Genomic DNA, 17,526 nt, shown 5'->3' with positions numbered 1-17,526 from the left:
AGATAAAAAATTAATTCTTATTCTGAGTCATGGAGCTAGTTATTTAAAAACCTTGTATGTTTTGTCCACACACTCAAATTATGCTGCTTTACAATTCAGTTTGAAGAAAGCAAGACAATTTCCCCAAGAAAACAAATGTTCATCTTGGTGTGCATTGGTTTTGTATGGTTTAATATAAACTTGACACCAGGTCAGTTGTCTCTTTACTATTGTTATGTAATTTCAATTTCAAGAAGGAGGGAAAAAAGCCCACAAATACCAGACCCCGAAGTGTTGTGAAATTTGCTATATCAAACATGACTGGCTGCCCCAGTGACGCCATCAGCAGAGGGAGCAGCGCGTAGGCAGGCTTGGCTTAGGCTGAACCAGGACTTGGAGTGCTGCTGCCAGTGGTGGAGTTGCAACAGTGGGTGAAAAGTCTCCAAGCAAGCTAATGTAGACTTTGCTTAAGAATCATTAACTAAATCCCTGTTTTCGTGGAAGCTTCAGCTGGAGTCATGTGATGTGATGCAAACCAAGATCATCACCTATCAGTGCAAACATATGGCAAAGTCTGCCCATGTTGTTACTTATCTCAGGGCGTGCAGGGGGGCTGGGACATTTCAAGCAAAGCCTATTGGTGAGGGAGTTTCTGTATGAGCTTTCTTAAAGAAGCACTTCCTTTTTAGCAGTAATTCTGTGTGGGAATGTATACCAAGCAGTTTCCTCTAAGAGACCAGAAGGTTTACATAGTTGTTCTGCTTCTATGAGAAGAAATGCTGCTACAACATTCTGTTATGGCTGTAATTTTTGCATCTACCTGTATTGTGTAAAGTTAGTTTTCTGCTTTCTGAGATGCATAACTCAGAAAAGGATGTTCTTGAAGATGACTCAAATAGAAGTGATGTTGCTGCCCATGAAAAGGTTCCTTCTGGAATCTTGGTGAGTTTGACAGACTTACTGCTAAATATATAAAAATTGGCTGCCTATATTTAATAGTATGTGGAATACTTTAATTAGGCATTCAACAGATTTACTGTGTTTCCCGTTATGTTCCATAGCTGCTCTGTGCAGTACTAGGAGCAATCCTAAACCCCTAATTAAAATCTTTACTTGGGAACAAAGATGTTTTTGTTGAATAGACCTGATGCTACAGTGGTCCTGTTTGGCAGGATCATTTTTTCCCCCAGTTTTCTCAGGGTACAAAATATAAACTAGCAATACACTTGCTAAAGATTTCCTCTGCTTAAGGAAAGCTTCTGCCTCATAAACTTATATGTATGCAAATATAAGCAAAATGAGATAAACTGAGGTAAACTGCTGCTCTGCATGTTTTTTTTATTTTGTTCTACCTAATCTCTTGAAACAAGTACAATGTCTTTGCTGTTTACATCATGTGGCATTAGACATATTTTAATCCTCCAAATGTATCTCAAAAGAAATGGGATGTATGAATATCTACTCTCCTGTAAGCTAAGATCTACTTTTAAGTAACTTTTTTTGCAGTGACAGTTAAAATTCATGCCCTCTAAAGCTGTAACTCTCTAGAGCAATCTGATAGCTTGCCTTTGAGTAACTTGCACTTTTCTTTTTCTCTTGTTGAACTAGACACTTGTAGTATGCATGTTCATATGAGTCCACTTGTATAAAAGGTGTTTGCTTTAAGAACAAAAAAAATGCAGTTTACCATTAGTAAAGTGGTTCTCCATGTGCACAGAAAACACCTCTTGTGGACAGACTTTTGATTATATCTTGCACCTGTATATGGATATTACTGGATAACAAAAAAAAAAAAAAGTTAAAACATGTTGGTCTAGTGGCAGCCAAAATAACATCTTTCTTAATGTTACAGAGATATAATTCCTACCCACAAAACCTCCTGCTCAGGTTATGCGAATGTAAGCATTTTCTGATAACGAGTTTTGAAAATTTGTCTGTCTGTCATATCGAGCATATTAGTTACTCTGAGGTGGAGCACTGTTTAATCATAATTTCTGAGAGCCATTGCTGTAACATGAGGAAGACAAACAGCATATTCAGGGTTAATTTTAGTTGAATTGATTTGAGTATTTTATAAGTGGAGGCACAGAATTTTAGTTACTGAACTTCTGAAGTAGATATTTTTCTTATTTTGTTTTTACTTTTGTGCCCTCTCACAAAAAGAAAGTTCAAAAACCAAAGCAGTTTCAGTTTCTACTTTTGGCAGTGCAATGGCTTCTTGCCAGAAAAAAAATTATTTTCATGATATGACAGAGATATTCTTTCTCTCATTCCAATTACAGTTGCAGTTAGCTTAGTGGTAGTAATATATTCAGCTGTAAAAATTTTTGCAAACTAGGTAGTATTACATCAATATTCAAAAATCAGTCTCTGTGCAGCCTCAGAAGTCACAAAAAATGTTTCTACTTTGATACCTCAGGTATTCATAGCCTTTGAATATGCTATCTGAGAAGAGTAAGCAGTAGTGAGCTGCATTAACCTCAGTTTTTATGCAGAGTTCCAGAGTTTCACTGCATCAGGCAATGTACAGATTCTGGATATCAAAAGAAATAAAAGCTAAGCAGTATCGTGAAATATTACTGCATTGCCTTTCTTAGCTTGTCTTTTCCATCCAGCTTTTGTCCCGAATTGCAAACCTGGAAATCAGCATGCTTTTTAGGCTCTTATAGGAGGTTATGAAGGCATACTGCTCTCTGCTTTCAAGGCAATGATGTTTAATAAATATTTACTAAGCATGAAATAGAGCATGTTATTAAGGAAATACTTTGTCTTACTGGTTGTTCTGTGATTGGGATATTTCTATTGCATTTGCAAGAATTAACACAATGACATTTCATACTGTGCCTCTCTCTCTGTACTGTCTGCCACAAGTTTTCCAACAATACACAGTAAAATTTAAGGAAAACAAACAAAAACGCCAAGCAAAACCCAAACCCAATCCTAACCCCCAGATTTTAAAAATCTCCCAGCTGGGGTTCTACTGACATTTGAGATAAAATGACATGTTTCTCGGGTAAATAGTGACACTTTATTTCTATTTGATCATTTTCTTGCTAATGTTTGAACCTTTTTATATAACATGTTTATCTTGCAAAGTCAACCATTACGTTAAAAGCTGAGCTGCAGCCTGGTAAGCAATAAACTGCATTAGTTTATTACCTTGATCTAATTTGGTTTACTTGCAATGTGCAAAACAACATTTACATTAAGACTTGGATCATAAAAAGCTACTTTGCTTATAAGCAGTGTTTTTAATACTCAGTAGGTACAAAAGTTCATAACTTTTTCACATGTTAGGGTGAACCAGCTATGAACTTTCAAATCTAAGAGGTTATTCAGTTTATGTATGTTCATAAAAGTGGCTGTGCTGTGAGCTACAGCAATGAAACCGATACCTCTAGAAGAGATAACATTGCTACAGGATATTCTTGCTACAGGGAAGCAAGAGTATATGTAAAATGAGTGAATGCTTTGGTCTTGTGTGGGTTGTGTGATGAATTTATATGGTCAAGTTAGCATGTGTAGAGAAAAACTAAATTATTTATCATGTGAACTCAGTTCTTAGCAGAAGGTGGGAAATTTTGGTCTTCTAGGAAGTCACTACTTAGAGAGAATTTCTTGCTAATAACCACTTCTCAAGTCCTGTTCACTGAAATAAATTCATGAAATGGAGACCCTATTAAAGATTTTTGTTCCTGATTGTGTCAAACATTTCTTGTAACAAACGCAGTCTCCTTCGTGACACAAAGTCACATTTTCTTTCTAAGCTGATACCATAGACTGCCCTTGGGAAGTGACCAAGGTAGAGCCATGAATGATAATGATTATGTGTCAAAGATTTTTTTCTTTCATGAGATTGAGTTTAAACATGACTGTCATATTCGGGGAAGACTAATTGCGTCAACAGGAAAGCAGAGATACTGTAACCTCTCTGTCTTGAGTTACAGTTTCATGAGATGCAGCAATTACCTCACTTGTCAAAAAGATGTTCAATTCCCTGCCTCTTTTTTTTTTTTTTTTTTCCTAGCTCTCTGGTGCTGCTCAGTGCCTCATGACTCAGGTGTTTGTCATGTTTTGCTTAGTGAGCTAATCTAACTTACCAGCAACCCACTGAAACAAACAACAACCAGAAATGGTAGACTTTTGCCAGCTGTGTCAGTGAGCTAAAATCGGCTCATTAAGAGGGTCAGATGAGGAAAGGTTGAAGTGAGACTTTCTCTCTTTAGCAAAAGTGAGCTAATTGCTTCACTATCAAGCAGTCAGTTTTATAGTTATACGTGAAGCTACTTACAGATGAAATTGAGTTAATGACTAATGTGAGGAGTCCATCCTCCTGATCTCATTACTCACTCAATGACAGTCTGTTCTTTTTGTCTTCATCAACCATGTTGTACAAAGGTTACAGGAAAAAATTCTCTAGCATGTTAAGTAGCATAGTAATTCTGTGGATAATTTCAAGACAGTTTTAAATCTGTATTGGAAACCCCCCACCTTCCTTTATACTTGTGATGAGGAAGGAATTATTTTAAAAAAATGTTAATGTGATTTGGTAATGTTTGAGAAGCCTGAGATGGAGAAAAATATTTCCATAGTTGCTCTAAGTGTGAAAGTAGTTTCAGATTTCTTGCCTGTTTACAATTATATCGGTATATAGATGCCACAAAAGTAGCCCTATTTTCAGTGAGTGTGAGATACCCTGTGTTACTGTAAGGAAGACTTTGGAGGATCAAAAGAGAAATAATTGATTAATTATCTAGACAGTGAAAGCAGTATCAGTAGGAAGAGCTCTTGTAATGCAGTACAGTTTTGTTTAGAGGTATTAAGAAAAGTCCTAAACCTTGTTCAACAACTAATAAAAACAGAAATGCAAATAGAAAAAAAATTCATTGTAGATTTTTTTCTAGAAATAATATCCCCCCCCCAAATTTTTTTTTTTTTTTTTTTATTAATGATTTAGGCTCTTTTGTGTGTTCAGTGTTGTGGGTTTTGCTTGTTGGCTGTGGCTCTTTGTTCTCCTAAATATCCTTAACTTTAGAAGCTACAGTTGCTTGGATGTTTTTGAAATGAGCTTGTAACAAGCAGACTTGTGGGTGGGAGGCTGGAGATGGTGGAATGAGGAAGGGTTTAACTTAGGTTTCTATCAAAACATTTTCACAGTTTTCCCTCCTCTTTCTGTTAAAGCTCAGATGTTCTGAGAAGTCTTTGGACTTTCATTTCTTATTTGCAGTCATAGTTCAAATTGTATTCTTAGTCTGAAAGACTTGCAGTCATTCAGAATTCATTCATTTACTTAAGTATTTTTAATAAATTAGACAGAATTTTGGATAAGTGATTCTGTGCTCTTGTTTATCCTGTTTGACTGTAGCATAATCTTCTTAATGTATCTCTTTCCTTCCATTGCATACTTGGGTAATTTCTCTCAGGTGACTCAGCCAGTTTTGAAATACAGATGTGTAAAGGAAGAGTTCCATGCAGTATGCTCTACATAGCTTCTCCCCACTTCTCAGATTTTTTTTGCATCGTTATGTACAGTTATCTTCATTTTCAATAGAGGATCAGCTGTATTAAACAGGCAGTCCTCCAGAGAATGAATTTTTCTTTTTAGCTTATCCAAGTTACTAAGTATTACTTAAATCTAGGCTTTGAGGTCTAAAAATGACAAGCTTCAAAATTTTGTTTAAAGTATTTAGTCATAGATTCAAGTTGATAAAGCATTAAGAATAGGTTTTATAACTCTGGAGACTTTTACTGATACAAGGATTGCCTCAAAGTTCTGTTGATTCTTGAAAATATTTGTGTAAATCTTATTGCAACAGTTTGAGTAATTGATAAATGACATTGCACATCTGTTTAAATGTTTTTTAAAAGTTCATTTCAAAAAACCTTGCATGTATTTGAAATTTACTTTTTTTTTTTTTTTTTCTTTCTTTCTCTCCCTTAGTCTCAGACTATGAACTACGTAGGGCAACTTGCAGGACAAGTCCTGGTTACTGTGAAGGAGCTGTACAAAGGCATTAATCAGGCAACCCTTTCGGGATGCATCGATGTCGTTGTGGTCCGGCAGCAGGATGGGACGTACCAATGTTCCCCTTTCCACGTCCGATTTGGGAAGCTTGGTGTATTGCGCTCTAAAGAAAAAGTGGTAAGTTCAGAAAGTGGGTCAAAACAAAGTTTTGAGTACCAGTGCATTCCTTTTTTCCCCTCTTCCTTCCTTCCACAGCTCCCCACATTCCCAGTTAGCAGGCTGGTTTAGTCCAGAGCAGTTGCTCATAGATGCTGTACAGGGTGGTAGATTCAGAATGCAAAACAGAACTTCTTGTGGTAGTCTAAGGACTCTGCAAAAATACTGTGAAAGAAGAGCTTTGACAGCTCTGGACCTATGCAAAAAGACTAATACAAATGTATAGACTTCACAGTTTTAAAATGTTTACATGAGGCTATTTATTTACTTATCCAAGTAGGCTGGGGAAGAAATGCTTAATGCTATTTAACTGATCCCAGACGTAAGCAACTCTTTTTGGAATGTGTGAAGGACAGACAAGAGCGTATGTTAAGTGTTGGTGACCTGTTACAAATATCGCTCCTTGTTAGCTGTGTTCAAGGCTGATTTGCAGTAGAAAATGCAGTTATTAATATCCACAAGCAAATGAAAACTGAGACTGAAGCTTCATTTCTGTGTGGGTGTGTTTGAAAGAGAACCTGGTACAATTTCCTGTCCAGCCATTCTGAGATGGTGGTGCTACCCGAGCAGATTGTCCTGCCATCCCCTTTCCATAGGCTTCGTTAATTGTGTTCAGAAAGTGAGTTGGGTTGGGTTGGCTGGAAGGTGGAGCTGTTGTGGGGGGACTTTACTGTCAGTTAGGAATACTGTGTATGGCCTGTTGGTGTGCTACCAAAATATGGATTGTTTTAAACAGTAATAAACCCTCGGGATTATATTCTGCTTTTTTAAGGAGGTAATGGTTATTGCAGGAAGCTACACCTCTCTTCATATTTTCATTGTGAAAAGAGAATAAAGTGAAACTAAAAGAGCAGTTAGGTCAGGTATTTTTTTTGTTAAAAGTCAGTAGTTAGAGTTACATGCATTAGAGTTGTATGTTTGTCATAGTGACACAGGTGAGTAGCAGGTTTTGTGTTGAGTTTATTTTTTGTTTGATTTCTCATGTGTGTTTATTTTAACAAGCATGCTGATGACAAAGAATTTTTAACCTTAACAGTTTTGTAACAGATTACATTACAGTTTTCAACAGGGTACAGAAGAGGTGGTATAGCTGTACTTTTTCTGACCTCTAGGCGAGCGAGATAGGCTTACAACAGGAATGGTCTGAAACTTGAGTTTATTAAATGTCTTTAATTACACTTCTGAGTAGCTGAACCAAATTTGAGAGGTTTTCAGTTTCTGGGTACCTCTAAAAAGCTGTTGAATAGTGGAAACATCTACTCTTGATACCTGTTGTACTAGACTGTCAGCATAATTCTCAGCTTTTGCTTGTGTGGATGACTGCTGCTCCTTGTTTCTTCCATCCTGGGAGTTACTGTTCACACAGTTCTCTGAATAGTCACTTGAGTGTTTGTTACTGCATTGTGGATGCATTTTTCTCTGGCATGTTATGAGGCCAAGATCAATTGGTAGTCCCAAGTTGTGTAGGAACACAAAGTATGCATATCTGTGCTTCAACTTCACGTATATATTGAGGTGTCCAGAAACCAGTGTGAGATATCGGTGCTAAAACTAGAGATGTTTGTATGTCTAAACTTGCACATAGAAAAGGTGAGGTTTTATAAACTCATGTTGCTGAATTGGAAATGCAAGAAATTATTTTAAAAATAAGCAGTAGTGAAATATATATGATTTTCAGATCAAAATCAGTCAGTTATTGTGGGGAAAAAGAAAAGCGGTTATCTTAAGCATTTGGGTATAGTCCCCATGCTTGTTTGGTTATTTACCTAATTTATCTCCTATGACTGGGTTTTCTTGGCTAAAAAGTACTTTTTTAGGATAATAAAAACATTATTCTCTGAAAAAACCACTATGGTTGCAGAAGGGTTGTGGTCCTATGTCATACCCCCATAAACTCATGAGCATTCTGCAACACTAACTGGAGTCGCAGAAATAATTGTGGCAAGTCTCTTACCACTTTCAGACAAAGCCTGCCTCCAGGAGGCTTTCAGGTGAAAATTCTGGTATTCAGGATTCAGATTCATACAACTCCAGTTCAGACTGAGATTTAAACATCTGAACAGTCTCAGTCATTCTTCCATGAAATAAAGACTAGATCAATAATTCTTTGAACAAGATTGAGTCTCTATATAAGTTTATTTTTTTCTTATTTTTCTTGTGGTTGTTCAGCTCTCTGCCAGGAGCATGACGTATTTTGCAGGTGAGCAAACTAAAGACCATTATGACAGACTTGCATCAGAAAGAGAGAGGAGAAAGGGACGCCATTATACGGTGAAACAAAGTTTACACTCAGAGCTAAGTGGACCGTGAGGTCAGAGCTTTCCCCATGATGAATTATTTACAATAAATTGTCTCTTTCCACAGATTGATATAGAAATTAATGGCGATGCTGTTGATCTTCATATGAAACTGGGTGACAATGGAGAAGCTTTCTTTGTGCAAGAAACCGAGGAGGAAAATGTAAGGGCTTTGTGCTTCTTGATGGCTACAATGTAGTATTAACAGAGTAATGCGTTAAAAATGCTTCATACAGTGTTGTCAATGTCCTCACTTCTGTGAAAGCTAGATTTTCTGTAACTGAATCTTAATGTCTCTTTCATATGTTGCCAAGATGTTTGATGCTTTGTACAATTTTGCTGCCAGTAATAATAAAGTAACTAATTACTTTTATTAATTAGAGCATTATTTGGAAAGTGTGTTGAAGTATTTTTTATTTTGTTTTAGTTAATTCATTCTTGTTGAATGCAGTTACACTGGTTGTGGTGTCTTACGATAATTTTTGCCTTGCGTCTGTATAGGTTGTGCCTGTAGTAATAAAGGTAGTCTATTTTTGGGGCATATTTTTTGTTTGCCTTAAAAATTTTAGCCCAGTTTTTCATAATTTTATTTATGAAACTTTCACCAGGTAACTGTAACTTCTTTGACTTGAGAATTTATTTCCCAAGAATCTCTTGCAGCTGGAAGCTGATGAGCCTCTGAAAAACAGGAATAATGGTTCATTTTTACTCTGATTTCCTAAGGATATGGGAGCTATGTAATCACAGCATTGGTCAGTCCTGAGCATTGCTTCTGATCACTTTTGAATCTGTTGGCATTTTTCAGCAAGTCTGGAGGAAAGAAGATCTCAGTACAACCTTCCAAAAGGTTTAATGAAAATAGAAGAGAGAGGAAAAAAATGGTCTCAGTGAAGTAAAAGATAAAGTGTTAATTGCCTCTTGGAATCAGTCTTTCAAGGAAATGAGATTGATCCAGTTTTTAGTTTAGGGTGCTGCTTGTTTACTGTGAGGGATCAGAGGAAGCTCTCATCTTGAAAGGAGTTAAATACAGTTTAAAGTGGAAGGCAAAAATAAGCATTAAGACCCCAAATGATAACTTGGGGTCAGGATTCATAAGCAGAAGGAAGGTTGGGTTCTGTGTCAGTGTACACCATGATTAAAATAAAAACTGAAAGCAGTTTTTTATAGATCTAGACCGTGTCAGACATTGATGGGAACTGATCAGTCCTGCGACTTTCGGAAAGCAGGGGTGATAACCACTGCCTTTGTCCCCAGTACAACATTTTAAGGGAGCTGTTGCACTTGCATAGTACATTTTGATTTATAACAAGAGTGTCTTGTCTGTGTCTAATGTGTTCTTGAAAGCTGGTAGTTCATGCTGAAAATATAGATCAAGTTTGCTACAAAGCAAAACTGAGTTATTTTTACTGCTTTTAGGCATTTTTCTTTTCCTGCAACTGACCAACACCTGTTTGTTTGCCTCTTGAAGCTATGCTTAAGGGATAAGTCGTAAATCTCTCATTGATTTTTCTTTTTTTTCCCTTGGGGGGGATTCAGAATGGTCCTTTAAGGAATCAGTCTTCGCGTTTTTCACATCTTGACATTTACAAGTAATACCACTCACCTCAATAATGTAAATCAAGACAAATTTTCAGCCAGTTTTCTTTTAACCTTTTTACGTGATTTATTTATTTGTTTGTTTGTTCTTGATTATTTATCACTAATGGTGTAGAATATTAACTTTAGTTTAGGTGCTAGCATTTTATTTCAAGGTTTTCACAATGCAAAATCTGTGTATCATCACCGTTGTATAAGGCAGTATTTTGTTCTCCTTTCTCTACTTCACTCTACTTTACATCCAGTGGAACAAAATCTGTTCTCTTAACTGTTAATCTGTTCTGTAACTCTTAACTCAATGAAAAATTTCAATTTAGTGTTAAATAGCAGATAAGACTTCGAACACATCAAAAGTAATATCAGTGCTCTGGCTGTGTCTCATCAGTGTTTCTGACTAATCTTCTGTACAATAGTCCAGTAAAATAACAGACATCTTGTAATTACTTCTATTCTCTACCATAAAATTGAGTTCCATAACTTTTTCTCTTCATTATGCAAATTCTTCTGCTTTTGTTCCACCTTGTCTTTGTCCCTTCACAGTGTGTTTCTTTCAGACTAGGTGTCAATGTCTTTTCACTTTCTTGTTATGATGTAAATAAACCTCAGGCAGTCCATAGCTAAAGCTTTTCCCTTAAAGGACAGTGGGTTGTAATTAGTTGAGGGTTGGTTGTTTGTATGTTGGTTTTAATGTGAGTAAATTATAGTTGAGTTTTTCTTTTTGAAAGATACTTTAGATAAATAATGTCTGACATGTATGACATGACTGAAGGCACCTTCACCAATTTTGTGGGTAACAGTGAACTGGGAGGAGAGGTGGGCAGGTCAGAAAAAGAGGCACCACAGAGAGGCAGCTTGGCAGGCTGGGAGACTGGACCAACAAGATCTGCACAAGGTTTAACCAAGGTACACGTGCAGTGTCTCATAAGGGTTGGAAGTGCAGGGTGGCACACACAGCAGTGCAGGCTGGGATCTGACTGCATGAGATGCATCTCTGCATCCCCTGGCCAGCAGCATGCCCTGGCTGCAGTCAAGGCAAATGTGTCCCAGGCAGCATCAGCAATAGCACAGCCAGCACATGGAGGGATGTGGGGTTGTCCTGCCGCAGCCTGGTGTATGTTAGATCAGATCTGGAACACAGTTCTGGTCTCCCCAGTTCAGGAGAGACGTGGAAAATTGGAGAGAGCCTGGTAGAGGGCTGGAGAAATTGAAATAGGAAGAAAAGTTGCTGGAACTTGTTCTGTTGAGCCTAGCGAGGATTCAGGGGAATCTAACCACAGTCTTGCAGTAGAGGTTGTTGTAGAACAGACAGAGACTCTCTTCACAAGGCTGCCTAATGATAAAATGGGGCGAAGGGCACAGGTGAAAATATCAGCTAGTTATAAGGAAAATCCTTCTGTACAAAAGCAATATAGGACAGGAATAGGTTGCCTAGAGAAGTGATAGACTCCCTCCCTAGAAATACTCAACCTTTGGCTTGACAAGGCCCTGGATGACCTAACCCGAGGCCCTGCTTTTGACAGAAGATTGAACCAGATGGTGTCCAGATGTCCCTTTCAACTTTTGCCTTCCCATGAATCTGTTTCAAAATAAACAGAAGGGGATTTAATTAGCCTTTTTTTATTAACACATGTAATAAGCATGGAACTGGCATGCTCGGGGCAGAAAACTCCAAAAACATTCCACCGACTGGGTATTTGCTTTGCTGGCAAAATCAGTTGTTTGTGTCTGAAACTGTAAGAGTACTAACATGCATTTTTCTGAACTTCTTGTAATCACTCTAGTGAACTTGGTTCCTTTCTGGATATCAGCTTCATACCATTGGGCTTCTGTATGGCTTTGTGTCTAAATATAGGTACAAGGGTTAATCTGTAGCTGACAACTATACTGTCAAAACAAAGTGGAAAAAAATAGCTTTTTCTTTTTTTAATTTTTTTTCCTTAGGAAAAAGTTCCTGCTTATTTGGCAACATCTCCAATACCCACTGAAGATCAGTTTTTTAAAGACACTGACAATCATTTGAAATCAGGTGAAAATGAGAGGCCATGTGCAAACTCAGAAATTCCACACTCTGCAGAAACAGAGACTGTATTTACCCCAGGTTCTGTGAAAAAGAAAAAAAGAAGAAGAAAGAAATACAAACAAGATAGCAGGAAAGAAGATCAGATCTCTTCTGCTGGGACTGAAGAGATTTTTGAAATGGAAATAAGCTCAGATGATGAGAAAAGTGTACAGCCCCTTAGGTAAGCTCTTAGGTAGTTGCTGTTTTCCCTGTTACCACTGAACATTTAAAAGGTGATATGTTCATTTCCTGTATGCAGGTATTGCATAAGTGTTGGTAGGCTCTGCCTAGGCCTTTCCTCAAGCAAACAAACAAAACTCCAAACTGGTATCTTCCAAATCTTCACAGATTCACCTTAAAGCTGGGCCTTTTTTAATGAACAAGAAATGCAGTTAAGCCCATTGTAGTGAAGAAGTGTTGTTGTGATCTGTTGTGTGACTGAGAAAGTTTCAGTGTAATTTCTCTGATGAGGCAGAGTGATCTTCTGGTGTGTTTGGTAACTTCTAGGTAGGCTGCAGTGTGGAACGTGTGGTAGTGCACCACATTTGAATTTGGCTTCTCTGTAACCTGACGTTTACTTTGGCAACTGAAAACTATATAAATGAATGTCCCTTCACATTAGTGAAGAGAATTCTTCATAAGTATATGAAGAAAAGAAAAAAAAACAGAGGAAAAAGAATTAGTCCTGTATTTTTGAAGTAAATAAATTCTTAGTAAAGTTTGTGCTAAAGTGGTAGCACATACTAACACACTGAAGAGATCTATAGGGTAGCAGGAAAGATTAAGGTTATAGATGAAAGCTATCAAGCATATGAATGCTTAAAATCCAGGAAAAACCTACCTGTCAGGACTTAGCTTTCAGAGAAAGCTAGGTGTTTCACTGGACAGCATTGTTATTAAATACAATACTGTCTGAATAAATTCAAGTTCAGGTCTGGGAATTGCAAGAATGTTTTGGTGTAAGAGAATAAAATATAACTGAAAAAACTCCCTCAGTATGGATCTTCAAAGGAGTCTCAAATTTAGTAAGTACCAACCAAAAAAGTTAGTGCAACAGAAAAACATGAATCTGTTATTATACCTATGATCAGTAAAACACAACAAACAAAATTTGGATTTTAAAGTGTTTTTTAGAGCGTCTGTGGCTTTCTTAGTTCATATGCTTTATTTTATTAGTGTTATATTTATGTCAATGAATTGTCATTTAGGTATTCACTGCTCTGTTTAAGTCTGGGAATTGGCATGTTGTTTGGTTTGAGATTTTTATCTTTTTTTTCTGTTTAAGAAAAGGAAGACTTTTACTCAGTCTTTAGTGTGCAGTTATTAAGACAACAATAAACTTGTCATAGTGAAACCATCAAAAATAAAAACAACCGTCAAGTACAGGAAGAGAAAATATAACTCGATAATTGTTTATTCTTTATTTAACGTCTCATTACAAAGGCATGAAGTATTTAGAAATGTCATGTTAATAAGGGCTGCTTTCATCCAGTGTTTAGGATTCAAATTGCTGTTCTAGCAATCATCTTACTTTGACTAGAGAGGAATAAAAAAATGGTGTGTTTGACAGAAATGTCAAATGTTTAGTCATAACTGAACATACCATGGTGTTTTCATCAAGTTTACTCTGGTTTTATTTTTTGTACCCTTTAGAATGAAAGTTTGGCAAGGTTTTTTTATTTGTAAACTTTATTTTTTTTAACATGAATAAGCAGAAACAGCAGTAGAAATACATCATCAGACAGTGTTGTAAAGTGAAAGGAAGATGATTTTGTAAAAGAATGTGTTATCTTGTGAGCGGCAAGTAAATGCAGGACAGAAACAAAAATACATTGTAATGGTGAAGGCCCACAGACAGTAGGTTTGTGGCTCTGTGTCACTTAGTGAAGTTTATATACTCTCATTCCAGTGGGCTGGCTACCAGGGCAGGAAATAAAATGCCTTGCAATAGGCATGTACTTGTTCTCTTCCCAGCTAAAAATATGATTGTGAAAAAGTGTTCATAAGTTTTCTTTTCAAACCCCGTGGGGATGTAAGTTGGTATCAGTAGGTTTGTTTGAGATTGTGTTTTGGTTGCCTGCTTTTGGGGGTTTTTTTTACTTAAAAATGTGTGGCTCTGAAGAGGAGGAAGAAAGATAAGAAACTAGAAACTTAACTGTTTTTAGACATAGCTTCAGATTTCAAAGTGAAACTAGGAAAGGAAAAGGGAGGCTGATGTTTTAACAGGAAGGTCAAAAATTCAGTCAGAGGTGCCAGTATGTAATGTCTTATCTCTTTGGTTTTTTATAAAGCAGAAAGCAAGCTGTTTCCTGTTTCTTGGGAAAATCTATTACCAAGTGTTTATCAGCTTTTTTCAAAATATGTCCTTTGTCTTTTCCAGCTGTGATTTAGATACATTAGTAGTGCTGGACTTATATAAAATAATACCAGGAAGACTAAGATTACAGTATGTATAACTCAGAAATAGACGGTATTATTTCTCCAGTGCTAAGGGTTTTAAAGGGTTAAAGTAGTTATCTGTCTCTGAAATATCATATGTTTATTTAGACTATATGTAAAGTGGACAACAATGAGAAGAAGTGGAAGTACCGTTTATAAATCTTGCAAAATAAATAGCTTAGAATTGATAGTGCAGCTTGAAGTTACAAGTTGATGCATACTGATTTTCCCCTTGTATTTTCAATAATCTTCGACTGAGTTTGGATTTTTAACTTTTGTGTTTATCCACTTATCAGTTAAATTTGATTTTTTGGATCCTTTGTATGGACCCTTTTTGTTGCTGATTTCCAGTGAATAAAATCTGTTCATTTCCATCCATGTGTCATCTTGCCTCCCTCCCCACTGAAGTGAAAATATTGAGGACCTCTAATTTTTTTTGTGTTTACTTAGTTGTTCAATCATACTTTTTTCCTCTTTTGGAGATACTTAGTACTGCCTGCAAAGATGGTATGAAACATATTTCTGTCGCGCTTAGCTTAGTTTATGAATACAAATGATGTACAGTTTCTGCAGTTCTCAAGTCAGGCGGCATCATCAGGTTTCATAAGAATGCTACTGCAGAATAAGAAGTGGAGCTACAAAGACATTTTTAGAGTTCAGCATTTACCATAATCTAGACTGTCTTCCAAATGAAAGACTTGTGCAAATGAGGTAGATCACTGTCGCTGCTTAGTGTATAATTGAGTAAGCATGTAAATTCTAAATATTTACACATTTGATGATAGCAAAATAATTTCATTCCTCCCTCCATAAGAGAAATGAACATTACCATTCCAAAACAAATCCAGTGCAACTGTGCACTGGAATAAAAATAGTGGGTTTTTTCATAATAATGGCTTAAAATAATTTCTATTGCGTTTTGCACACAAATTCCAGGCATGTCTTCCTTGTATTCTTATCTACTGTATAGCCATGATGCCCTTGATCTAACCTCAAAACAAGTTAGTTGTATCCTGAGAATGGGTATTTATTCAGTTAAATTCAGAAAGCTGTAAAAAGATCTGAAGGTACTCTATGATGGTAATATTTCAAGGGGACTTCTGTGTAAAATAGGGTGTATGCCTGTTCAGTGGGTCTTACTGTTGGTTGGGTTTGGGTCTTTGATGTAGATACTGAGTAGACTTCCCACTGCAAAACAAACCCCACTGTTCAGAAAAGTGCAGTATTTTATGTCCTTGTTGTAGATGATGTTAATTTGTAAGTTCTTGGGTAAATTGTGATGCTAGTACCTACACCTGGTTTCTTACTGTTTTAATCTGTCAAATGTACATTGTCAGAAGTACGCTTTCTAATTTAACTTTCCCTGTGATTGTAAGATACACATAGTAAAGTTTATGTGTAAAAAATTCATGTTCATCTTTGTGTTTTGGTAATATTATTTGTGTCTGTAGAGCAATATCATTTACCACTAGAGTAGTATCATTTATGCTATTGTGATTTCTTCAGTATTAACTTGTAGGAGTAGTATATTTTTAAATTTGCAATATTTTCAAGTATTAATAATAGTTTTAAAATACAGTCTAAGTTACATAAAGGTGTCTTTCAAACAACAAGTCCTTACTTTTGTTCTTAGATTTTTAATAACATCTATGTAATTTTTTTTACTGAATTAGTAATGCAAATTTCTTATAGCTGACTTTGTCTTATGTGTCTCTACAGAGGATCCTCAAATTCATCACCAAAGGGTGAAGAGCAAAAAGAATCTTTGATTTATCATTCGAAGGATCATTACCCCTTATCTGATGGAGACTGGTCCCCTCTGGAGAAGTAAGTCACTTTGTAATGTCATTGTCTGTATAGTGATGAATAATTGTAAAAAAAAATTACTGTGCCTTTTTGTTCATTTTCCCCCTGATCTGTAAAACTATTAAACTTACACAACTTCTGTGATATCAAATACAGCATTTGATACTAATTTGAAACTTCAGGAACTTTACTAAATGTATTATTTTACTGTTAAAGAGAGGAAATACAGTTAATAAGCTTTCCTCAGGCTGAGAAGGGTATTGAAAATGAGTATGGTTCCCTGTGATTCACCCTATCATAAGCAATACTTGATCTGCCAGAACACGGAAGTGTTGAGTATGTAAGGTACATCTTGCTGTGTGAAGTAATCTGCATTGCTCAAGGTAAAGCTAGATCCTAAACTTGAATCATATTCCGCTTCAGAACAGGGGATTTGCTGGAGTTCTGGTATCTTTCATTGTCCAGAGATACTGAAATCAGCATCAGTTGACTGTGGGTTCTTTAAAATGGCATAATACAGCTTGCCAGTCAGCTTTTGCTGTGACCAGGGCACTTCTGTTTGTACGTTCAAGTGCATTCTTCAGTTTCTGATGTTCATGCTATTCCTCTTGCATTCAGTTTGTAGATTTTTCAAGGCTCACACTTTGGGTTTCACCACTCTAACCTCAATCTCTGTATGCATAAGAAAGCGCTCTGTGCATATGTGGTAGTATTTACGGTAAATTTCATACTTTCCCTGAACCTTGGACATGCAGGAGAGGGCATATATGTCTCACATAGCATGCTAAGTAGTATCTTGATTCATCTGAACTCTTTGGCAAGTGTCTAGTTTTACTGCTTTTCAGTTTGATGGAGGAATCTGCCTCATAGCAGATACATTCACAAAGTCGGTGAGGATTACTGGTCAGCCTTTTGTGATGGCCATTGTTGCTTGTTACCTTCTCCGTGCACAGGTGCATGTTCTTCTGTATCAACAGGTGGTGCAGAATAGAAGAGCTCAACTTCAGCCAGTATTTTTTGAAGTGTGTATGACCTCTCTGCTTGAGGTGTTTGCAGGGCTGTGGCCTCAGTGGAGTCAGAATGTACCATGCCATGTTTGGTGTCTGCTAATTCCCCCAGTGCATAGCTGGTTAATGAACAGAAGCAGTTGGACAGGAAATGCCATTATC

General features: G+C 36.7%; 1 protein-coding gene across 2 annotated transcripts in view; it reads left to right on the top strand.

Moving 5' to 3' along the window:
* The first annotated feature begins 598 nt into the window (after positions 1–598).
* LPIN2 (lipin 2) overlaps positions 599–17,526 on the top strand; it is a 36,069-nt gene continuing 19,141 nt past the window's right edge. For both annotated transcript variants that reach the window (XM_008636822.2, XM_017738249.1), the window contains exons 1-5: positions 599–921; positions 5,921–6,121; positions 8,525–8,620; positions 11,995–12,293; positions 16,271–16,378. In XM_008636822.2, coding sequence (XP_008635044.1) covers positions 835–921; positions 5,921–6,121; positions 8,525–8,620; positions 11,995–12,293; positions 16,271–16,378 — 791 coding nt within the window. In that variant the 5' untranslated portion in view covers positions 599–834. The remainder of the gene's footprint in view (positions 922–5,920; positions 6,122–8,524; positions 8,621–11,994; positions 12,294–16,270; positions 16,379–17,526) is intronic.

Source organism: Corvus brachyrhynchos, unplaced genomic scaffold (assembly GCF_000691975.1).
Source record: "Corvus brachyrhynchos isolate BGI_N302 unplaced genomic scaffold, ASM69197v1 scaffold106, whole genome shotgun sequence".
Classification (NCBI taxonomy): Eukaryota; Metazoa; Chordata; class Aves; order Passeriformes; family Corvidae; genus Corvus; species Corvus brachyrhynchos.
Note: the sequence above shows the minus strand (reverse complement) of the source record. Positions and strands in the feature narration are given on the sequence as shown.